The sequence below is a fragment of the Rhinoraja longicauda genome, chromosome 9 (assembly GCF_053455715.1).
Source record: "Rhinoraja longicauda isolate Sanriku21f chromosome 9, sRhiLon1.1, whole genome shotgun sequence".
Taxonomy (NCBI): Eukaryota; Metazoa; Chordata; class Chondrichthyes; order Rajiformes; family Arhynchobatidae; genus Rhinoraja; species Rhinoraja longicauda.
This window is the reverse complement of record NC_135961.1, coordinates 38,863,545-38,888,319: the sequence shown is the minus strand read 5'-3', so window position 1 is coordinate 38,888,319 and position 24,775 is coordinate 38,863,545. Positions and strand designations below refer to the sequence as shown.

The 24,775-nt window shown below is 46.0% G+C and overlaps 1 protein-coding gene across 2 annotated transcripts in view; it reads left to right on the top strand.

The window, feature by feature from the left end:
* prkn (parkin RBR E3 ubiquitin protein ligase) overlaps nucleotides 1–24,775 on the top strand; it is a 605,665-nt gene that overhangs the window by 278,513 nt on the left and 302,377 nt on the right. For both annotated transcript variants that reach the window (XM_078405212.1, XM_078405213.1), the window contains exon 6: nucleotides 17,311–17,426. In XM_078405212.1, the coding sequence (XP_078261338.1) occupies nucleotides 17,311–17,426 (116 nt within the window). The remainder of the gene's footprint in view (nucleotides 1–17,310; nucleotides 17,427–24,775) is intronic.

Below are 24,775 nucleotides of genomic sequence, written 5' to 3'. Positions count from 1 at the left end.
TGTAGTCAGGATCAAACCTGGGTCTCTGGTGCTGTAAGTCTGCAGTTCTACTGCTGCGCCACTGTGCCTCCCAATAGGCACATGGATTTGCAGGGAATGGAATGATGTGGATCATGTGCAGGCAAAAGAGATTAGTTCAACTTGGCATCATGTTTGGCAAGGACATTGTGCGACATAGGGTCTGTTCCTGTGCTGTACTGTTCTATGTTCTCAGGCAACATTCCTTCAATTGGATGGAAAAGTTTTGCTGGACCAGTAGTAGTACAATTTATTCTAACTTTTCTTCAGTGTTGTGTGTTCCCAAAATCATGAAGCTGCAGTATTAAATAAAGGAATTGTTAGCAATTCGAATGTGTCTCTCCCCCCAGCGATGTGAAGGCAACATTATAGAAATTATATCCCTTGGGTTTGGATTTGACTGAGAAAGGTTGGGGAAGTTTGATCTATAATGATTCATTAATTCCAGCAACAGTTCACTGATATCCTTATTCTAAGCTGTGATTCCAGTCCATAGGATGGCTACTTTGGGTAAGAGCTTGGCATTACTCTGCAATGCATGTACAAGAGGAGAATGTTCATTTATCGAGGAATATGCAGAATTAACATTAAGTAATCCATTGACGTCTCATATAGTTCCACTGCTCTGGAGGTACTTTGTAGTTTACAGCAGTTTGAGACTTTGCTTGGTGCACCATCCACAACTTGACAGTAATGTGGGCTCAGTCCTTGGCAGCTGCTCTGCGGATACTCTCCTGCTATTCTATATGTTTCTACAATCACTGTGGAAGGGCACAAAGTGCTGAATTAACTCAATGAGTAGGGCAGCATCTCTGGAGAACATGAATAGGTGATGCTCTCTTCTTTATGCTACCTGACCCACTAAGTTACTCCACCACTGTATACTTTTGTGTAAACCAGCACCGGCAGTTCCTTGTTTCTATACTTTGAAAGGCAGTAGGGTTGAATCATTTCTTCTACTGAACTGGCTGAGTTTGTTTTTAATCTGACCAGGTTCACCGAGGAAACGTTTGTTCTCAGCATTCCTTGTTCATTTGGTTAATTTAAATAGGTTCATCCCCATCTTAAATATCTTGCACTTGGGTTAGCCTTAGTACATAAAGACTAACTTACAGTTTTGAATCTTGATACTCTTGCAAGGTGATTAAGCAAATACTGCCATTGTGAATCTTTATTCCTGTGCACTTTCCAGTGACTTAATCTAATTACTATTTAGTTGATACATAATTAGAATAAACAAGGACACTCATGCCTGAATAAACTTTAGTGTCGCAGGTTTTCAAGACCTATTTAAATAAAATGATCCTAGAACTGATGGCATGTTTACTCAATCCGTTTACATCCAAAGCCCACTGGAATATTCTGATGGATGAGAGGTTAGATGATGCTACAAAGGTTATGAAGGCAATATTTTGAATTCATTTAACTAACCATTGAGGTTTCTGAACTTTTATTTAGATGGTCTCTCAAAAAATCATTTTGGTTATGCTCTGGGGAGAATTTGCCTAGATAGTTAGGTTTAACTGCCATTCCTGTCCATTTCCTTCAGTATTGAATGCAGTTACTGTCTGTACTCAGCGAGAAGGCTCATATTAAGCCCTTATTCTCGAGCAAACCCTTATTATCCTATTTTCAATAAAACTTTACAAGTTTCTATTATTTTTTATTGCAAATATATTAAGACATGTTACATTAAAATCATGTTTTATTTTTATATGAGTTCCCTGACGGGCAACTAATTTATTATCACGATGGCAGAGTGATCTTTTAAAAATATCCTTCCATTATGCATAGTGTCCTGATCAGAATCTGTCCCCCACTACTAAGCATTACTAAGAAGTCAGGGTTAGAGGGAGGTGTTTAAACAGTCGGAACGTAGTGCCACGTTTTTGGACCCAGCAGAGTGTTTAACAGTTTGAACAGATCTGGGACAGTGCAAATTCAAGGTAAATAAGAATCAAAGCACTGCAGATGCTGGAAATATGAACTAAGAGATGAATATGCTAGAAACACTTATCTGGTCAAGTGGCATCTGTGGAAAGAGAAACAGAGTTAATATTTCTGGTTGAAGGCCAGATAGGGAAATATTGCCTCTTGTTGTCGGCATAGATAAAGTTTCAAGTGCTCAGATGGAGTGGCTACTGATTTGAGTAGATGTTAAAGAACAGGGTGCTATTACACTTCTGGGTGCTGGGTTGCTTTGCGGTAAATGCCATTTTGCACAAAAGCAATGGTGTTTGGACCAAATGGACCAACTGCTAGTCTCTTAACAAGTCATTGGATCTGCCAAAGCAATGGCTGATGATTGACAGTGTCATCTGCAACTGAAGGGATGGTAAAAGTGAGAGCAGTAATTAGATTTTTCTAAAATCAAGGGGCAGCAAAGTGACGCAGCGGTGGAGCTGCTGCCTTACAGTGCCAGACACTTGGGTTTGATCCTGACTAAGGCATGCTGTCTGTCCAGAGTTTGCACATGCACCCTGTGACAACTGCTTTTTTCCCACACTCCAACGATGTACATGTTTGTAGACTCGCACAGCTATCTGGACTACACTTCTTCCCACCCGGTCCCCTGCAAAAAGTCTATCCCCTACTCCCAATTCCTCCGTCTACGCCGCATCTGCGCCCGGGATGAGGTGTTTCACACTAGGGCTTCCGAGATGTCCTCGTTCTCAGAAGGCAGTGGAGGCCAGTTCGTTGGATGCTTTCAAGAGAGAGCTGGATAGAGCTCTTAAGGATAGCGGAGTGAGGGGGTATGGGGAGAAGGCAGGAACGGGGTACTGATTGAGAGTGATCAACCATGATCGCATTGAATGGCGGTGCTGGCTCGAAGGGCTGAATGGCCTACTCCTGCACCTATTGTCTATTGTATAAAACGGGGCTTCCCCTCCTCCATTATAGATGAGGCTCTCACTAGGGTCTCTTCTACATCCCGCAGCTCCGCTCTTGCTCCCCCTCCCCCCACCCGTAACAAGGACAGAATCCCCTTCGTTCTCACCTTCCACCCCACCAGCCAGCGGATCCAACATATCATCCACCAACATTTCCGTCACCTACAACGGGACCCCACCACTGGCCATATCTTCCCATCCCCTCCCCTCTCTGCGTTCCGCAGAGACCGTTCCCTCCGTAACTCCCTGGTCCACTCGTCCCTTCCTACCCAAACCACCCCAACCCCGGGCACTTTCCCCTGCAACCGCACGAGATGCAACACCTGTCCCTTTACCTCCCCCCTCAACTCCATCCAAGGACCCAAACAGTCTTTCCAGGTGAGACAAAGGTTCACCTGCACCTCCTCCAACCTCATCTATTGCATCCGCTGCTCTAGATGTCAACTTATTTACATCGGCGAAACCAAGCGCAGGCTCGGCGATCGCTTCGCTGAACACCTGCGCTCGGTCCGCATTAACAAAACTGATCTCCCGGTGGCCGAGCACTTTAAAAGAAAGTCAAGAGAAAAAGATTAGTTAAGGCAAATGTAGGTCCCTTGCAGTCGGAAACAGGTGAATTGATCATAGGGAACAAGGGGATGGCAGACCAATTGAACAAATACTTTGGTTCTGTCTTCACTAAGGAAGACATAAACCGTCTGCCGGAAATAGCGGGGGACCGGTAGTCTAATGAGATGGAGGAACTGAGGGAAATCCAGGTTAGTCGGGAAGTGGTGTTAGGTAAATTAAATGGATTAAAGGCAGATAAATCCCCAGGGCCAGATAGGCTGCATCCCAGAGTGCTTAAGGAAGTAGCCTCAGAAATTGTGGATGCATTAGTGATATTTTTTCAAAACTCTTTAGATTCTGGAGTAGTTCCGGAGGACTGGAGGGTAGCTAATGTAACCCCACTTTTTAAAAAGGGAGGGAGAGAGAAAACGGGGAATTATAGACCAGTTAGCCTAACATCGGTAGTGGGGAAAATGCTAGAGTCAGTTATTAAAGATGTGATAGCATCACATTTGGAAAGTGGTGAAATCATCGGACAAAGTCAGCATGGATTTACCAAAGGCAAATCATGTCTGACGAATCTTATAGAATTTTTCGAGGATGTAACTAGTAGAGTGGATAAGGGAGAACCAGTCGATGTGTTATATCTGGACTTTCAGAAGGCCTTCGACAAGGTCCCACATAGGAGATTGGTGTACAAACTTAAAGCACACGGTATTGAGGGTTCAGTTTTGAGGTGGATAGAAAATTGGTTGGCGGACAGGAAGCAAAGAGTAGGAATAAACGGGTCCTTTTCGGAATGGCAGGCAGTGACTAGTGGGGTACCGCAAGGCTCAGTGCTGGGACCCCAGTTATTTACAGTGTATATTAATGATTTGGACGAGGGAATTGAATGCAACATCTCTAAGTTTGCGGATGACACGAAGCTGGGTGGCAGTGTTAGCTGCGAGGAGGATGCTAGGAGGCTGCAGAGTGACTTGGATAGATTAGGCGAGTGGGCAAATGCATGGCAGATGCAATATAATGTGGATAAATGTGAGGTTATCCACTTTGGCGGCAAGAACAGGAAAGCAGAGTATTACCTGAATGGTGACCGATTGGGAGAAGGGGAGATGCAACGTGACCTGGGTGTCATGGTGCACCAGTCATTGAAAGCAAGCATGCAGGTGCAGCAGGCAGTGAAGAAAGCGAATGGTATGTTGGCATTCATAGCAAGAGGATTTGAGTTTAGGAGCAGGGAGGTTCTGCTGCAGTTGTACAGGGCCTTGGTGAGACCGCACCTGGAGTATTGTGTGCAGTTTTGGTCTCCTAACCTGAGGAAAGACGTTCTTGCCTTAGAGGGAGTACAGAGAAGGTTCACCAGATTAATCCCTGGGATGGCGGGACTTGCATATGAGGAAAGACTGGATAGACTGGGCTTGTACTCGCTGGAATTTAGAAGACTGAGGAGGGGGGGGATCTTATAGAAACATAAAATTCTTAAGGGCTTGGAGAGGCTAGATGCGGGAAGATTGTTCCCGATGTTGGGGGAGTCCAGAACCAGGGGTCACAGCTTAAGGATAAGGGGGAAGTCTTTTAGGACCGAGATGAGAAAACATTTCTTCTCACAGAGAGTGGGGAGTCTGTGGAATTCTCTGCCACAGAAGGTAGTTGAGGCCAGTTCATTGGCTATATTTAAGAGGGAGTTAGATGTGGCCCTTTTTGCTAAAGGGATCAGGGGGTATGGAGAGAAGGCAGGTACAGGCTACTGAGCTGGATGATCAGCCATGATCATATTGAATGGCGGTGCAGGCTCGAAGGGCCGAATGGCCTACTCCTGCACCTATTTTCTATGTTTCTATGTTTAACTCCCCCTCCCATTCCCAGTCTGACCTTTCTGTCATGGGCCTCCTCCAGTGCCATAGTGAGGCCCGCCGGAAATTGGAGGAGCAGCACCTCATATTTCGCCTGGGCAGTTTGCAGCCCGGTGGTATGAACGTCGACTTCTCCAACTTTAGATAGCTCCTCTGTCCCTCCCTTCCCCTCCTCCTTCCCTGATCTCCCTCTATCTTCCTGTCTCCACCTATATCCTTCCTTTGTCCCGCCCCCCTGACATCAGTCTGAAGAAGGGTCTCGACCCGAAACGTCACCCATTCCTTCTCTCCCGAGATGCTGCCTGACCTGCTGAGTTACTCCAGCATTTTGTGAATAAATCGATTTGTACCAGCATCTGCAGTTATTTTCTTATACTGTTTGTAGGTTAATTGGCTTCAGTAATTGTAAATTGTCCCTCGTGTGTAGTGATAGTGCTGGTCGGCGTGGATTTGGTGGGCTGAAGGGCCTGTTTACTTGTTATATGTCTAAAGTCTTAGTCATCTCTAATGTATCATGTAAGATTCAGCACCAAGAGAGTTCTTGGAGTTATTTCAAGAAACTGAGCTTACAAAATTGGTGAAGGAATAAAACCAAGAAATTTGCCATATGCTCGTTGGGTCCAGGAGACCTTTGCCGGGCCTCAGAAGCACAACAACATGTGGTTTTATCTAGAATCTCAATGAATAATTAAACCTGTTGGAAGTTAGGTGATAACAAAGGGATATAGGGACGTGAACAGTGGAACTGACTGGATGATCCTTTCACAGTCTGCCTTGGCCTAAAGAGTTTGAAGAAGAGTCTCGGCACGAAACGTCACCCATTCCTTCTCTCCAGAGATGCTGCCTGTCCGGCTGAGTTACTCCAGCATTTTGTGACTACCTTTGGCCTAAGTGTTGCCAAACATTTTAACTCTCCTTTCTATTCTCATACTGACCTTTCTGTCCTGGGCCTCCTCCACTGTCAGAGTGAGGACATATACAAATTGGAGGAACAGCACTTCATATTTCGCTTGGGCCGTTTACAACCCAGCAGAATATTGATTTTTCTAATTTCAAATAACCCCTATATTCCCTCCATCTCTCCACCACCCCAGTTGTCCTGCCAGTTCCACTGTTCGCATCCATATATCCCTTCATTATCAACAATGGACCATTGTGGACTCCACCTTTACTTGGTCATCGGTACCGGCTCTGATTTGTTCTGAACCTTTTTATACCTCTAGTTTCCCTCTACCCTGACTCTCAGTCTGAAGGGTTTCAACCCAAAATGTCACCTATTCCTTTTCTCCAGAGATGTTGCCTGACCCACTAAGTTACTCAAGCATTTCATGTCTATCTATGCAGTGGTGAAACTGACACAATGATCATGATCTTTATGGGGCTGTGCAATCAACATTTGGGTGGCCCACAATGATATTTTAATATCATGAAAATGTGATAAAGCAATTTCTATGTTAACTTTGTCCTCCATGGATGACTTCATAGTGGGAAAAATATTGGCATTAAAGTAGTAATTGTAGGCAGAATTAATGTCCCATCCAGTCATATCCTCATTCACACTTGTGGAATAAATATTGTAAATTCCTGTATTTGGGAATCTCAGTGCATTTTCTAAACTTAAAATTATCAACCAGTCCGTACTTTGAGTGTTTATATTCAGGCAACTCTTTTAATACCAAAATACTCGAAAGTTTGGAAAATTAAGTATCATAATTATTTTAAAGAGTAGTTTTTTTATGCTCTAAAAATAGACTACTGCAGATCTTTAAAATGTCTTGAATGAAATGAGAATATAAGATACACAAGCAAAACAAAGAGTTGGAGGAACTCAGTGGGTCCGACAGCATCTGTGGAGGGAATGGCCAGACAATGTTTTGGGCGGGGTCTCTTCTTTACTGATAAAGGGTCACGACCCAAAACATAATCTGGAACCTGAAGAAAACTTCTGACCTGAAATATCGTCTGTCCATTCTCTCCACTGATGGTGACTGACCATCTTATTTCCTCCGGCACTTTATGATTTGCTCACGATTCTAGCATTGGCACCTCCTTGTGTCTAGAAAATACATCAAATGTCCAGTAGGTGTGATGAGCCCTTCAGCCTGATGAATATTCTCCAGATTTAGGCACTGCTGACACTCGGGGCACTAGTAAAATTGCATGTCAGACAATTCAACCAAATTGAACAGCGTCAACTTATGTCAATGACTGAATATGCCTCAAACTGTAGCGACCATAGAGAATGGTCCAGGTCGTCGAACCCTCGGATTGGCCAGCGAGGTCACGTGGGAACGCGACCATGGGGATTGGTCCAGGGAACGATATCGCTGATTGGCCAGCGATGTCATGTGCGCGTTTGGCGCCCGTTTTAGTCCGTTCGGCGAAGTCTTCAAGGAAGACAGTAAGTTTGTATTGGTTGTCCTGTACCTTGTTGTTTAACTCTGTATTCGTGTATTGCGGCTGCAATAAACTTCGTCTACAACCAACAAGTTTCGGACTCGCCATATTGGTGACCCCGACGTGATCTGGACGATCACCGACTGAGCAGGAACCCGACGCCTCGTTGACGATGACCGAGCAGGGCACACCGGAGTCAAGCGCGGCAGGCGTTCATCTTCCGTTATTTTGGACGTACGCACCGCAAGCTTGGTTTATCCACGCTGAGGCTCAATTCCATATAAAGAAGGTGTCGGACGAATCCACGAAGTACTTCTACCTCGTCAGCGCTCTATCGCCGGACACAACCAAGCGCGTGATGCGGTTCATCGTAAATTCACCTGCGGAAGACAAGTACGAGGCCATGAAGAATGTATTACTGCGAACCTTCGGGTTGAATAAGCATGGTGGTGCGGCAAAACTTCTGCACCTACCGGATCTTGGAGACCAACTGCCTTCCGTCCTCATGGCCGAAATGATGATGCTAGCCGGTGAGCATACGGATTGCCCGATGTTTGAACAGGCATTCCGCGAGAAACTTCCCGAGGATGTCCGACTGCTGCTTACGGATTGTTCTTTTAAGGACCCCGAAGCATATGCAGCGAAAGCGGACGCGCTCATAGCGGCAAAAAACAAGGCAAGTGGTTCAATCAACAAAGTCTCGACATCGGTGACCACGCCACAGCGACGGCAAGATGGCGCCACGTCTCCCGCCAATTCTCCGAAAGCCCGCCAAAAAGATCCGCACAAGCGCGGCTGGTGCTATTATCACCTACGATGGGGTAACGAATCCCGCAACTGTCGTTTGCCTTGTACCTTCGCGGGAAATGCCTCGGCCGATCGTACATAGGGGCAGTTACGATTGGCCAGAACCGGCGCCTCTATGTCCATGATCGATTCACGGACACAGAATTTTTGGTAGACACGGGAGCCATTGTCAGCATAGTGCCGCCGACCGACCTCGAAACCAGATCGGGTAAGACAGGTCCCACCCTCATCGCGGTTAATGGCAGCCCAATTCGCACTTTCGGTACACGGAAGATGTCCCTTGTGTTAGGCCTCCGCACGTACGAATGGCCATTCATCATAGCCGACGTCAAACAAGCGATCCTGGGCGCAGATTTTCTCTGGGCTTTTTCACTGGTTCCTGATGTCCGCGGTAACGACCTCCGACCCTCCGACCCTCCGCCGAAGATGAGCACGTCGCTCCGACAATCGCCTCCTCGCCCAGCCCTACTGTCAGGAAGATGGAGGAAATGGGAATTGTCCGTCAGTCTGACAGCCCGTGGGCCTCGCCGTTACACATGGTCTCCAAGGCATCTGGGGGGTGGAGGCCATGTGGCGATTATCGGCGTCTCAATGCTGTCACCACGGCTGATCGCTACCCCATACCGCACCTACAGGACTTTTCATCTGGGCTGGAAGGAGCGGTGGTGTTTTCCAAAATCGATTTGGTGCGAGGATACCATCAGATTCCGGTGCGACCGGAGGACATACAAAAAACTGCAACTATTACTCCGTTCGGATTGTTTGAATGGTTGCGTATGCCTTTCGGTTTAAAGAACGCGGCACAGGCTTTCCAGCGACTGATGGACCGCGTGGGCCGGGGTTTACCCTTTTTGTTTATTTATTTAGACGACATCCTGGTAGCCAGCCCCTCAGTGCAGGAACACCAGGCCCATTTGCGGACCGTGTTCCAGCGGCTCCAAGACCACGGGCTCATTATCCAACCCTCCAAATGTCAATTCGGCCTGCCTGCCCTCGATTTTCTAGGGCACAGAATTACTCCTGCCGGCGCCGCCCCTTTGCCCGAGAAGGTGGAAGCTATCCGGGCTTTTCCCAGGCCCACCACAGTAAAAGGGCTGCAGGAGTTCGTAGGCATGGTTAATTTCTACCATAGGTTCGTCCCGGCAGCGGCGCGAGTCCTGCGCCCGCTTTTCCAATGCCTTGCAGGGAATCCGGTAGAGTTGTTGTGGTCCCCGACCGCAGAGTCGGCTTTTACGGCAGCTAAGGCAGCCTTGGCAGACGCCACCATGTTGGTCCATCCGAGCCCCTCCGCCCCCACGGCCCTGACGGTTGACGCCTCTGACGTGGCGGTGGGTGGGGTTCTGGAGCAGCAGGTCGGTGGCCGTTGGCAGCCTTTAGCGTTTTTCAGCCGGCAACTAAATTCGGCCGAGCTGAAATATAGCGCATTTGACCGAGAGCTTCTAGCTCTCTATTTAGCTGTCCATCATTTCAGGTATTTCCTCGAGGGCCGCCCATTCGTGGCATTTACGGACCACAAGCCATTAACATTTGCTTTTTTGAAATTGTCTGACCCATGGTCGGCCCGCCAGCAGCGGCACCTGACTGCTATCTCCGAATCTACCACAGATGTCCGTCATATCGCGGGTAAGCTTAATGCCGTTGCTGACGCCCTGTCTAGACCTGCTTTTCCCCCTATTTCGGCGGTGGACTGCGAAGTGGATCCCCAGGAGCTCGCGGAGGCACAGCTCCTAGCGGATACCGTTTCGGCTTACCAGTCCACCACTTCGGGATTGAAGTTGGCCCAGGTAGCTTGTGGGTCGGAGGGCACGAAAGTCTGGTGCGATGTTTCTCTTCCTCGTCCCAGGCTGGTAGTACCGCCCTCCCTTCAGCGCCGGGTTTTCGATGCCATTCATGGGCTGGCGCACCCGTCCATCCGCTCCACCTCTGCCTTGGTAGCAGCGAGGTTTGTCTGGCATGGCCTGCGGAAACAGGTAGCGGGGTGGGCGCGTTCCTGCGTGCCCTGTCAGACCGCTAAAGTCCAGCGCCACGTCCAGCCCCCCGTACAGGATTTCGAGGTCCCGGCTTTTCGTTTTTTCCACATCCACGTGGATTTGGTCGGGCCTTTGCCTTCCTCCCGGGGCTACACCCACCTCCTCAAGGTGGTGGATCGGTTCACCCGGTGGCCAGAGGCTTTCCCATTGTTTGATATCTCGTCAGCGTCTTGTGCTAGGACTTTGGCCCTTCATTGGGTAGCTCGTTTCGGGGTCCCGGCAGTTTTTACAACTGACAGAGGGCCACAGTTCACTTCGTCCCTCTGGGCCGCGCTGGCGGAACTGTACGGGTCCAAGTTACAACCCACAACTGCATATCACCCCCAGGCAAATGGACTCGTAGAAAGGTTCCACCGCCAACTTAAGGCGTCCCTCAGTGCAAGGCTTGAAGGCCCGGACTGGGTAGACCAACTCCCTTGGGTTCTTTTGGGCATCCGGACTGCTCCTAAGCCAGATCTCGGTGCGTCGTCCGCAGAGCTAGTATATGGCTCGACACTTCGAGTACCCGGAGATCTGTTTCCGGACCCTTCAGCCCTGCTCCCTACAGTCCCATCAGCGTTAGCATCCCTCCGGGAACGGGTGGGCTCCCTGGCTCCAGTGCCGACTTCACGTCATGGGTGTCCCATGGTACATGAACCGTCTTCCCTGAAGGACTGTGAGTTTGTTTTTCTGCGTAAAGATGCCCATCGCGCCCCGTTGCAGAGGGTCTATCAAGGGCCGTTCCGGGTTTTACGTAAGGGAACGGCTACTTTCACCTTAGACATGGGCGGCAAGAGTGAACTCGTCTCGGTGTCCCGGCTCAAACCTGCCCATTTGGACCCGGATCAACCAGTCCTGGTCGGTCAAACCCCTAGGAGAGGCCGACCTCCGTTAGTTCCGCCCAGTCCAGAAACCCCCGTTCCGACAGTTCCTCCAGGACCCCCCGTTTCGGCAGTTCCTCCAGGACCCCCCGTGCCGGTAGTTCCTCCAGAACCTCTCGTTCCGGCTGTTCCACCAAGTCCGGAACCTCCGGCTCCTGTGGTTCAGGCTGTCCCTCTCCGTACTCGTTATGGTCGCGAAATCCGGCTCCCAGCTGGGTTCCGCACCTCGGGTTCTGGGGGGGGTCATGTAGCGACCATAGAGAATGGTCCAGGTCGTCGAACCCTCGGATTGGCCAGCGAGGTCACGTGGGAACGCGACCATGGGGATTGGTCCAGGGAACGACATCGCTGATTGGCCAGCGATGTCATGTGCGCGTTTGGCGCCCGTTTTAGTCCGTTCGGCGAAGTTTTCAAGGAAGACAGTAAGTTTGTATTGGTTGTCCTGTACCTTGTTGTTTAACTCTGTATTCGTGTATTGCGGCTGCAATAAACTTCGTCTACAACCAACAAGTTTCGGACTCGCCATAAAACTGTGATTTCCTTTGAGAAGAACAAGATGTTTAAAGCTGATTTTTTAATAGCTTTTTTTTAAATCATTGTATGCTGTATGCATGTATCTGTATGCTTCTGCTCAGCAGACATTAAATAAACGCAGCCATTACAGAAGCTCACAAAAAGTATTAATTCACCCTCGAACTTAACTAAGTGTTATAGGAAACCAACAGGAACAAAAAGTAACACTTGATTGATTGATTTCAAACCACAACCCTATCTCCCAGCTGATCCAACTGGTTATAACAGCAGTCATTTTAATTCTCCAACAGAAGGCTCATACTGATGTTCCACTTTCTGCCTGATTGGATTGTACACTGTTGACAATCAAAGGAATCATTGTGCTGTTAAGATGCAAGTAAATTTTGGATTGCTGAGAGCATGTTGTATGTCCTGTCTGTGCCGTTCACATGATACAATACATTTTAATTTGGATAGAGAAACCCGTTAATGCCAAGAAGAAGGTGTGTTTTTTTTAGGTGTGTTCCGTTATGGTCACCCTGCTGTAGGAAGGATATTGTTAAGCTGGAATGAGTGCAGATAAATTTTACAAGGATGTTATCAGGACTGGAGGGACTAAATTATAGGGAGGGTTGGGCAGGCTAGGACTTTATGCACAGAGTCTTTTACCCAATGTAGAGAAATCAAGAACCAGGAAACATACGTTTAAGGCGAGGGGTGAAATTATTGAGGTGTATAAGATCATGAAGGGAATAGTTTTCCCTACATTGGGTAAAAGACTGTGCATTCACCCAATGTAAGGAAATCAAGAATCAGGGAACATATGCTTAAGATCAGAGGGGAAAGATTTAATAGGAACCTGAGGGGCAACTTTTTCAGACAGAGGATTGTGGCAATATGAAATGAGCTGCTCGGAGAGGTAGTTGAGACAGGAACTATAACAACATTTAAAAAACAGTTGGACAAGTACGTGGATAAGTGGTACTAGTGTGGATGGGGCATCTTGGTTGGCATAGGCAAGTTGCACTGAAGGGCCTGTTTCCATGCTGTATGACTCTATAACTTTATGAATGAGTGCACAACTCTGAAGGGCACCAGTGTTGAGGGTCAGGGTGGAGGAAATGTTATGACCAATTTTATGTACATTGAGGGTGTAGGATAACCTGAGAGAGAATAGGATCCCTCGGGAATCAAAGTAGTCATCTCTGTATGGAGCCACAGGAGAGGGGAAAGGTCCTCAATGAGTATTTCTCCCCTTTTTACTGTGGAGAAACACGTGAGGACTGGGGAACTTGGAGCATTCGATGGAAGTATCTTGAGGGCAGTCAGTATTACAATCGAGGAGGTGCTGAAAGTCCTAAGCAAATAAAGGTGGACAAATCTCCCGGGCCTGATCATGTTATATCCAAAGGCACAGGGAAGCTAGAGAAGAAATTGCAGGTGCCCTGGTTAAGATTTATGAGTCATTATTAAATATGGCTGAGGTGCAGGAGGACTGGAGGGTGGCAAATGTTGTGCCTCTATTGAAGAAGGGCTGCAAGGAAAGCCTGGGAGCGATAGAGCAGTGAGTTTAACCTTTGTCTTCAGAAAGTTACTAGAGAGTATTCTGAAGGATAAGACATACATGCATTTAGATAGGCAAGGGCCTATTAGGGATAGTCAGCACGGTTTTGTGCATGGGAGATCGTATCTCACTAATTTGAATGAGTTTTATAAGATGTAACCAATATGTGGATGAGGACAGAGCTGTAGATATTGTATATATGGGTTTCAGCAAGGCATTTGACATAGTAGGCTGATCTGGCAGGTTAGATCGCATGGAATCCAAGGAGAGCTAGCTGACTGGATAGAAAATTGGCTTCATGGAAGGAAGAAGAGAGAGATGGTGGAAGGTTTTCTTTTCAAACTGGAGCCTTGTGACTCAGGGTTTGGTGCTGGCCCCATTGCTGTTTGTCATCTATATCAATGATTTGGATGAGAACGTACAAGGCATGATTAGTAACTTTGCAGATGACACAAAGGTGGGTGGTATTATGGATAGCAAACATCGCTATCAAAAATTATAGCAGGATCTTGATCATTTGGGCAGGTGGGCTGGGGAATGTTTAATGGTGTTTAATACAGATAACTGCGAGGTGTTGCCTTTTGGGAAGTTTAACCAGGGCAGGACCTACACGATGAATGGCAGGGCTCTGGGGAGTGTTGTAAAGGAATCTAGGAGTGCAGGTACATAGTTCCTTGAAAGTGGCATGTCAGGTAGATAGGGTGGTCAAGAAGGCTTTCGGCACATTGGCCATCACACAGAATATTGAGTACAGAAGTTGGGAGATCATGTTACAGTTGTACAAGGCATTGGTGAGGCCACATTTAGAGTATTGTGTTCGGTTTTGATCACCCTGTTATAGGAAATATATTATTAAGCTGGAAAGAATGCATAGAAGATTTACGAGGGTGTTCCCAGGATTCGAGGGTCTGAGCTATTGGGAGAGGTTGAGCAGGCTAGGACTTTACTCCTTGGTGCACATGAGCATGAGGAGTGATTTTATAAAGGTGTATAAGATCATGAGAGGATTAGATAGGGTAAATGCATAGCCTTTTACTCAGGGTAGACACAAAATGCTGGAGTAACTCAGCGGGTCAGGCAGCATCTCAGGAGAGAAGGAATAGGTGACGTTTCGGGTCGAGACCCTTTTTCAGACTGAATTTTCCTACACAGCCTTTTACCCAGAGTTGGGGAATCAAGGACCAGAGGACATAGATTTGAGGTGAGGGAGGAAAGATTTAATAAGATCCTGAGGGGCAACATTTTTACACAAAGGGTGGTGGGTGTATGGAATGAGCTGCCAGAGGAGGTAGTTGAGGCGGGTACTATCACAACATTTAAAAAACATCTGGACAGGTAAATAAATAGGATAGGGTTAGAAGGACACAAAATATGAGAGTAACTCAGCGGGACAGGCAGCATCTCTGGCAAGAAGAAATGGGTGACGTTTCCGTTCGAGACCCTTCTTCAGACACATCTGCAGTTTTTTCCTACACATAGGGTTGGAAGGATATGGGCCAAACGCAGGCAGGTGGGACTAGTGTAGATGGGACATGTTGATCGGTGTGGGCAATTTGGGTCAGAGGGCCTGTTTCCACACTGTATGACTCTATGACTAATTCTAACTAGAAATGGAGCAGGAGGGTTGTGATGTTCTTGAGCATATTGCTATTGACAGGGAGGCGGTGCTGGAGGCTCTGGCAGGCTTAAAAGTGGATAAGTCTCCGGGCCCTGACGAGATGTATCCCAGGATTCTGAGAGAGGCAAGGGAGGAGATTGCGGGGGCTCTGGCACAAATTTTCAGAGCCTCTCTTGCAACAGGGGATGTACCGGAGGACTGGAGTATAGCTAATGTGGTGCCATTATTTTAAAAGGGCAGTAGGGATAAACCTGGGAACTACAGGCCGGTGAGTCTGACATCGGTGGTGGGGAAGCTGCTAGAAAAGATTCTGAGGGACAGAATCAGTCTTCACTTGGAGGATCGAGGGTTAATTAAGGATAGTCAACATGGCTTTGTTAAGGGAAGGTCGTGTCTGACTAACTTGATTGAATTTTTTGAAGGGGTGACCAAGGAGGTAGATGGGGGTAGTGCAGTGGATGTGGTATACATGGATTTCAGTAAGGCTTTTGACAAGGTCCCACACAGGAGACTAGTCAAGAAGGTAAGAGCCCATGGGATCCAGGGCACCTTGGCAAAATGGATAAAAAACTGGCTTAGTGACAGAAGGCAGAGGGTGATGGTAGAAGGTTGCTTCTGTGACTGGAGGCCGGTGTCCAGTGGGGTGCCGCAGGGATCGGTGTTGGGTCCCTTACTGTTTGTAATCTACATAAATGATCTGGATGTCAACGTACAGGGCATGATCAGCAAGTTTGCAGATGACACAAAGGTAGGGGGGGTGGTGAATAGCGAGGAAGGGATCTGCAAGCTGCAGGAAGATATAGATCAGATGGTCAGATGGGCGGAGCAGTGGCAGATGGAATTTAATCCTGAAAAGTGCGAGGTGATGCACTTTGGCAGAAATAACTTGGAGAGGGAGTACACCATGAATGGAAGGACCCTAGGGAAGACAGGGGTACAGAGGGACCTTGGAGTACAGGTACACAAGTCCTTGAAGGCAGCAGGACAGGTGGACAGGGTGGTTAAAAAGGCATATGGGTTACTGGCCTTCATTAGCCGGGGCATCGAATATAAAAGTAGGGGGGTAATGATGGAATTGTACAGAACACTGGTGAGGCCACAGCTGGAGTATTGTGTACAGTTCTGGTCACCACATTATAGAAAGGATGTGATAGCTTTGGAGAGGGTGCAGAGGAGATTCACCAGGATGCTGCCAGGGATGAAGGGCCTCGGCTATGAGGAGAGACTGAGCAGACTGGGGTTGTTTTCCCTGGAGCAGAGAAGGCTGAGAGGGAACATGATCGAGGTGTACAAGATCATGAGGGGCATAGATAAGGTAGATGGCGGGGAACTTCTTCCACTGGTGGAAGGTTCAACAACGAGGGGACATAGATACAGGGTAAGGGGAGGGAGGTTTCGGGGGGATGTGAGAAATAACTTTTTCACCCAGAGGGTGGTTGGAGTCTGGAACTCACTGCCTGGGGTGGTGGTGGAGGCGGGAACACTCACAACGTTTAAGAGGCATTTGGATGGGCACTTGAAATGCTACAACATTCATGGCTACGGTCCAAATGCGGGAAAATGGGATTAAAATTAGACTGTGTTTGGTAACGGGCGGCGCGGACACGATGGGCCGAATGGCCTCTTTCTGTGCTGTAGGACTCTATGACTCTAACTGACAGTGGTCTGCTGGTCAAGAGGTCCAAAAGCCAATTTATATGGAGGTCCCAAGCCAGAATTTTAGATATGAGCTTAATCAACATTCTACTGTCGAGCTGTAGTCAATGAATAGCCTTGACATGTCATCCAGACATGATTGATCTTATTGGTGCAGTGAGCCAGGGCTAAATGTAGGGCAAAGGCAATAGCCTTCTCCGTAGACAAACGTTTCCCATATGCAAATTGCAAGGGGTCTAACTTGTCTGGAGGATTTCAAAGAGTTAATGAGAAAGCAGGTTTAGGAGAATTGTAATGAAAGTTAATTTGTGCACTAACCCGTGTAGATCAGCTGCTGACTGTCTTGCTTGAGGAATCACATATGGTGCATGCACCGTTATTCTGAAATTTTTTAAGACAATCATTACAATATACTTTCCAAACCAATATAGTTGATAATACTCAGTTGGAAATTTGAAATGATTGATGGATTCCAATCACTAAACTATAAGCCAATGGAAAAAATATACATATTCATTGTAACATGGTCCATAACCTGTGTTTATATTTTACAGGAATTTTATTTCAAATGTGGAAACCATCCAACCTCCGAGAGCGACGCTTCAGTGGTTTTGAACTTAATTACTCCCAACCGGCAAAATGTCCCCTGTATAACCTGCACTGACACTGTGTAAGTATGGTATTTATTTACATACTTTGTTGATGATGAAAGACTTTGGTAAATAGAGAGACCATTTCCAGTGGCAGGAGAATTAGTGATGAGAGAAGAAATAAGTGGTTGAAGAACCAAAGGTGTTATGCATCTAGTTGTCATGATCAGAAATTATCATAGCGGCAGATTCAATAAAAGCTATCAATAAGAAATTTTAGACATATATTTGAAAAGGAAAAGTTTGCAGGGTTTCATGGAGGAAGCATGTGAGTGGAAATAATTTGAGATCTCTTTCAAACTGGCAATGCAAATGTGATGGGCCAATTGGCCTCCATCTATGCTTAATTATTCGATGTTCATAAATTAATACTGGAAACAGGCAATAAGCTATGCAGCCAAGTGTTATTTCATTTTTAAAAATGCGTGGTTGTCCCCTGATTGTGTTAGGCAGTTTTCAGCAGAAAATCTGCCCATTGTTGAGAAGCATCAGCTTGTGACACGGTATTTCATAAGATAGTTCTAATTTAGGGCATGTTATTCGTTAATTTGTTTATTGCTTCTGGAATCTAGAAAAATTCTTCTGGTAACATTTTTACACAGATTAGAGAATTATGGGTTTTGCTTTTCATCTGAAACAAACTAATTGCAGACTGCTGCTCCACTTCCCTACCCCGTCCCAAGTGGTCTAAATGCTTTTGAGGTAGACACAAAATGCTGGAGTAACTCAGCGGGTCAGGCGGCATCTTGGGAGAAAAGGAATGGGTGACGTTTCGGGGAAGAGAGGGACAGAGGAAATATCTGAAGTTAGAGAAGTCAATGTTCATACCGCTTGGGTGTAAACTGCCCAAACGAAATATGAGAATACACTGGAATTTAGAAGGATGAGAGGAGATCTTGTCAAAACGTATAAGATTATTAAGGGGTTGGACACGTTAGAGGCAGGAAACATGTTCCCAATGTTGGGGGAATCCAGAACAAAGGGCCACAGTTCAAGAATAAAGGGTAGGCCATTTAGAACTGAGATGAGGAAAAACTTTTTCAGTCAGAGAGTTGTGAATCTGTGGAATTCTCTGCCTCAGAAGGCAGTGGAGGCCAATTCTCTGAATGCATTCAAGAGAGAGCTAGATAGAGTTCTTAAGGATAGCGGAGTCAGGGGGTATGGGGAGAAGGCAGGAACGGGGTACTGATTGAGAATGATCAGCCATGATCACATTGAATGGCGGTGCTGGCTCGAAGGGCCGAATGGCCTCCTCCTGCACATATTGTCTATTGAGATGCTGTTCCTCCAATTTGCGCTGGGCCTCACTATGACAATGGAGGAGGCCCAGGACACAAATGTCAGTCTGGGAATGGGAGGGGGAGTTGAAGTGCTGAGCCTTCGGGAGATCAGGTTGGTTAAAGCGGACTGAGCGAAGGTGTTGAGCAAAATGATCGCCGAGCCTGCGCTTGGTCTCGCCGATGTGGAGAAGTTGACATCTGGAACAGCGATACAATAGATGAGGTTGGAGGAGGTGCAGGTGAACATCTGCCTCACCTGGAAAGTGTTTGGGTCCTTGGATAGAGTCGAGGGGGGAGGTAAAGGGACAGGTGTTGCATCTCCTGCGGTTGCAGGGGAAAGTACCTGGGGAGGGGGCGGTTTGGGTGGGAAGGGACGAGTGGACCAGGGAGTTACAGAGGGAATGGTCTCTGCGGAAAGCAGAAAGGGGTGGAGATGGAAAGATGTGGCCAGTAGTGGTATCCCGTTGGAGGTGGCGGAAATGTTGGAGGATAATTTGTTGAATACGACGACCGATGGGATGGAAGGTGAGGACAAGGGGGACTCTATCCTTGTTACGAATGGGGAGAGGGGGAGCAAGAGTGGAGCTGCAGGATATAGAGGAGACCCTAGTGAGAGCCTCATCTATAATGGAAGAGGGGAACCCCCGTTTCCTAAAGAATGAGGGCATTTCTGATGCCCTAGTATGAAACACCTCATACTGGGTGCAGATGCGGCGTAGACGGAGGAGTTAAGAGTAGGGAATAGTTTTTACAGGAAACAAGGTGAGAAGAAGTGTAGTCAAGATAGCTGTGGGAGTCAGTAGGTTTGTCGTAGATGTCAGTCACTAGTCTGCCTCCTGTGATGGAGTCACCATTTTTTCCGAAATGCTTCTGATATATCTAATTTTTGTCAGTTTCTCTAGGTTGATCCATGCATTGTGCTATTAATTGAATTGATTTTACTCCAAACAGCCAGTGATTAAAACAAAATTTTAAATACAGCCATTTGACATTTGCACCTAAAAGGATGGAAATAAATCTTATCTCCAACAGCTATTCAATGTTGACATCAATTAATGTCTAATTCAGCTTGCATGCAAATAGAAATCCTGAAAGATATGTTCTTTAGGTTACATTTTCTTCTTTCGTACTTGTTTTCAATGAATTTGTTTTAATGTTTAAATTGAGAACTGACAGCATTTGGTTAGTTACATGTTCCAAAATCTTTTCACTTTTGGTCGTGGCTGCTACTTTAGAATTTATCTTTGTTTGCCTCCTGGTTTGGTTTTCAGCAATGGAGAAGTATTTGTGGTAGGAAAATTGAAATTTTAAATACTTCCCACAAAATGCTCATAGCCAACCCAACGGAGCAGCCTGCATTGGTTTTCAGCCCAGAACTATCCATACACTTCCACATGTCCTTGTCACGAACAGTACAGCCTCTCTGGCTTGCTGCTTTCACTACGATGTTAAATGCCAAGCCACCCTATAGACATCATTTGTGTTCTCCATTGCTGAGTCCATAAGTGCCATAAAAAATAATTTGCAAAATGCACTGTGCCCAGCACCTTTCATTACAGAATGCTTCTATCCTTTAACTCCTCTAATGGCACTGGTGTTGGTCAGCTACTTTGTTATTGAATTAAACATTTATGCAGCAATACCAATAATTCATTTAGATTTGCAGTTAAGAATTTGGTGAATCTTGATGGAATTAAATTGCACCTAAAAACTGAAAGGATTTAATCCATTCAGAATTAAATCTGCACATTTTTCATATGGTGACAATCATTTTGGGCCATCGTTTTTACCCTTGCCAGGAAAGAGAAAGGAAAATGTTCTATTGAACTGACTGATTGAATTTCACAGGTGGCAATACAGATTGAGTCCGACATATTGGAAGAAGAAATGTCCAGCCCAAACAAGACATGTTGCATCAATCTCTTCTGGCTGCAATGTTTGAGAGCAGCTGAAACAGTGACATTGATTCCATTGGAATCTGTATTCTCTGCTGCCCTGCAGCAAGTTAAGATGGATTTATTTCAAAAGCAGGCTGAATTTAGTCTTCATGTCCTACTGTAACAGAACCAAGGAACCACACACTGTATTGTGCTTATTTTTAAATTTCAAAATAGACTTTATTCAGTAATAAATATGCACAATACATGTACCGTGCAAAAAACTTCATCTGACATTCTCGGAGATGATACATACATTCAATACATTTTAACCAAGTACAATTTTACCGCATACCCTTGCCACTCATGTGGCCCACTGGCGTGGAATCCCTTCCCTTATTTTGAGGGTCGTCTCCACCACACCCTCCTCCCGAAGTCCAGCAGTGGATGGATGCTAGACTGTCGCCCTCCTCCACAGAGCCTTGGCATTGGCTGCACCAAGCTTCAGTGTGCCCTCAGCACGTACTCCTGCAGTCTGCAGCGGGCCAGTCGGCTACATTCCCTGACGGACATCTCGCTCTGCTGGGAGGTCAACAAAGCTCGGGTAGACCAAAGAGCGCCTTTCACCGCGTTGATGACCTTCAGCAGCACTTGATGTCCATCTCTGAATGCGTCCCTGGGAACAGTCCGTAAATAACAGAGTCCTCTGTGATGGAGCTATTCAGAATAAATCATGACAGGAGCCCTTGCAAACCTCTCCAGACTCTCTTTGCAAATCCACACTCTGCGAAATGGTAGGCAACCATCTCCTCGCCTTGGCAGCCGTCCCGAGGGCAGCATGCGCTGGTAATGAGGTTCTGACGGTGCAGGGAGAATCTGACTCGGAGGGCTCCCCTCACCGCCAGCCAAGCCAGGTCTTGATGCTGTTGGTGAGTTCTGGCGATGAGGCATTTCGCCAGTGCTTATTCATTGCTCTGATGAAGCAAAGAGATCTTACAAAACAAGCTCATCGTCAAGGTTATTAATTTAATTGCACCCATTGTTAGGAAAGGATCATATTTCTTTAACATTTCAGCCAGGCAGTTTTAATAGCAGAATCAGCATGTACTTTGTTTCCACCACAAAGGTGGTGAAATCTCTGACAATCTTCCCTGCACATCTCTTTTCATATTCCCAGTTTTGCAATTCATTTTATTGTCCTTTGTTCTTATTTACCCGATTTGTGCTTCTGCTTGCACCATTTTATGCATTTTCCTTTGGCTTAACTTACTGATAACTTTATTTTTGCAAACCCAAGCTCTCGTTCATAAGGATTTAAACTGGCTCTATATTTTATTAAATCCCACTGATCATCTATTATTGAATCGATTAACAAATTTAACATAAATCTACTAAGGGGTAAACCATTACTCCATCATGGTCAATTTACCTGATTAAAAAATACGTGAAATAACTTGTCAGTATATTTCTTTCTTTCTCCTAGCATCATTTTAAACATTCAATAGTGAGGCATTTGAGTGAGATTTGGAAATATTATAACATTGGTCCGATTATTAAATGAACATACTCATTGACCAAGATGTAGCATTTCCGGAGTTGTCAACTCGTAATTCCACTTCCCTGACATACTTTGGAAGGTATGTGTGCTGCACTGGATAATGATCTTAGGTCGCATTTGTTATAAGATAAGTGATAGTGGCAGGATTAGGCCATTCGGCCCATCAAGTCTAATCCGCCATTCAATCATGGCTGATCTATCTCTACTAACCCTAGAGGATAATATTCTCAATCACGCTGTATTTCATTCAGAGAATCTGGAGGAACTTTACTATCCAATACATGATTTTCATTTCCAATTTCAGATGTGTTCCACTCCCCATGACTCCCTCCTCCTACCTAGCTCCATCTGCCTCCATATTGTTTCTTTCTCCGTAAGAGTCAACCTATCACCCACTAGTTACTGTCTTCCAACCAGCCCTCCTCCTCCTCCACCGGACACCATCTACCCAACATTTATTTTCACCTTGTTCCACTGGTTATCTGCCAGCCCTTGCTGCATTCCTCTCTCTCACCTCTTTATACTGTCTGTCTCCTCTCTACATTCTCAGTCGGGTCTGGAACTGAAACATAGACAATTCCTTGCCCCCACCCTGCTCCATAGTGACCCACTGAGTTCCTCCAGCAATTGTTTATCGCACAGTATTTTACTAGCCCATTTACTAGAAAAGAGACCTCTCATTGACCAACTTTAAAGTTTATGTCAAGTGAATGCATGCAGCTTGCTTTTCTTAATATGTGCTTGTTTTGAACATTTTATAAATAGAATCCAACTGCTGGTATTTTTTTCAAGTCTGTACACATAGACTTTTAGTCGCGCATTGTCCCTGCTATTATACACTCAACATACCAAAAGTAGAACTGCAGATGCTCGTTTACAAAAAAAGACACAAAGTGCTGGAGTAACTCGGCGGGTCAGGCAGCCTGATCTGCTGAGTTACTCCAGCACTTTGTGCCTTTTTTTTTACCAGAAGTAAAACCAGTTGTGCAGCATCATGCCTTGAAGCAATGTTTTATATAGCAACACATTGGAGTGCATTTACAGAATTTAAGTTCTCTTATGATGCTCTTTACCTCTAAGATGGTTCTAAATGCTGTTGTTTGCTTTTCTAGCACCGCCTATTCAGAGTGAAGCCATTCTCTCCTCCACAGTTTCTCATACCAAGCAGTTACATACTTCTAAAGGGTAGGCAGTGGGTGATTATTGAAGTCAATGGAAATAAAAATCAAGAGAGGCAGATATAAGGCCTGAAATCAATGTTGGCCATTTTTACATTATTAAAGTAAATAATCACAACTAAGTGCAAAATGAGGAAACACATTTCATTCCCAACACTGACATCCCATTGTGGACACAAATAAATGACTGATAAAGGGCACATTATCGCTTTCCAGACAACGCTTCAAGCTAATAGTGCTCTTCATTTTAAATTTCTGTCAATAGTTATTACTGTAGCAACTTTCTCTTACATCTCTGCTGACTTAAAGTTGATTTACCAGTTGCCAAAAAAAACCTTAAATAAATGATGAATGTTTTGAACAAATTAACCACATCTCTTCTGGTTTTCTCCTGGGTTTGTCATGTTAAATTGCTGAAACACCAATGATGTGTATACAGTCATTGAAGTTTAGCTGTAAATATTGAAACATGATTACCCAGAAGCTTTAGTCTCCTGCGAGCGCTGTCTTTATTCTTTCCTCTGGCTACAGCTGGCATCTTCCTGAATATAGTTGATATCTCTGACGAAGTCTGTTTGAGACCAGATGTATTTTAATCAAACTGTATGACATACAGAATCATTGCAGGATGTGCCTCTGTTTGTGAATAGGAATGTCTCCCTGCTGTTCAGATCATTAACCTATCTAGCAATAGGTTAAAGTAGTTGAGCTTCTGATGTAGACTACTGCTTTTGCCTTTCGAAACAAAGAGTGTATTTTCAAAACAAGGAAACATTATCATGGAAGCATGAGAAATTGCAGATGCTGGAATCAAGTAAAAGAAACAGTGCTGGAGGAACTCAGCGAATCAGGCAGCAGAGGGAATAGACAGACAATATTTTGGATCAGGACACTAGTTCCTGATCCCACCACCCACCTTCTTTCCAAAATCCCACCACCTTTGGTTACCCAGTTCATTTCCCTTCCCTCAGCTGTTCATAACCCATACACTTAACCCACTGGGTCTCCAATCTCCTCCTCCAACAGGTCCTCTGCCCATCAGATGATTTGTCTGTGGAACTGATGTGTTACAATGCTCTGCACTCTGTATCTTCCACTTTGTTGGAGGATTGGTGACTGTGGGTCCGGAAGTGACTGGTGAGGCCAATCCGGGCCCGGAAGGCAAGCCCACACGTAGGACACAAGTGGATGGGTGCTGCAGTGGAAGTGGAGGCAGCCCGGGCCTTGCGTGCGGTGCGTTTCATCTGGGCCTCTGCAGTGCGTCTGTTCTCTGCTGCACGGGCTCCTGTGGTGAGCTTGCTACGCCAGGTTGGACGGTCCAGAGCATGAGACTCCCAAGTGCTGAGGTTGATGTCCAAGTCTTTGAGGGACACTTTGAGGCAGTCCTTAAACCGTTTCTTCTGTCCTCCTACGAGTGCTTGCCTTGACACAGTTCTCCATACCGAAGCTGTTTTGGCAGTCGACTCTCGGGCATTC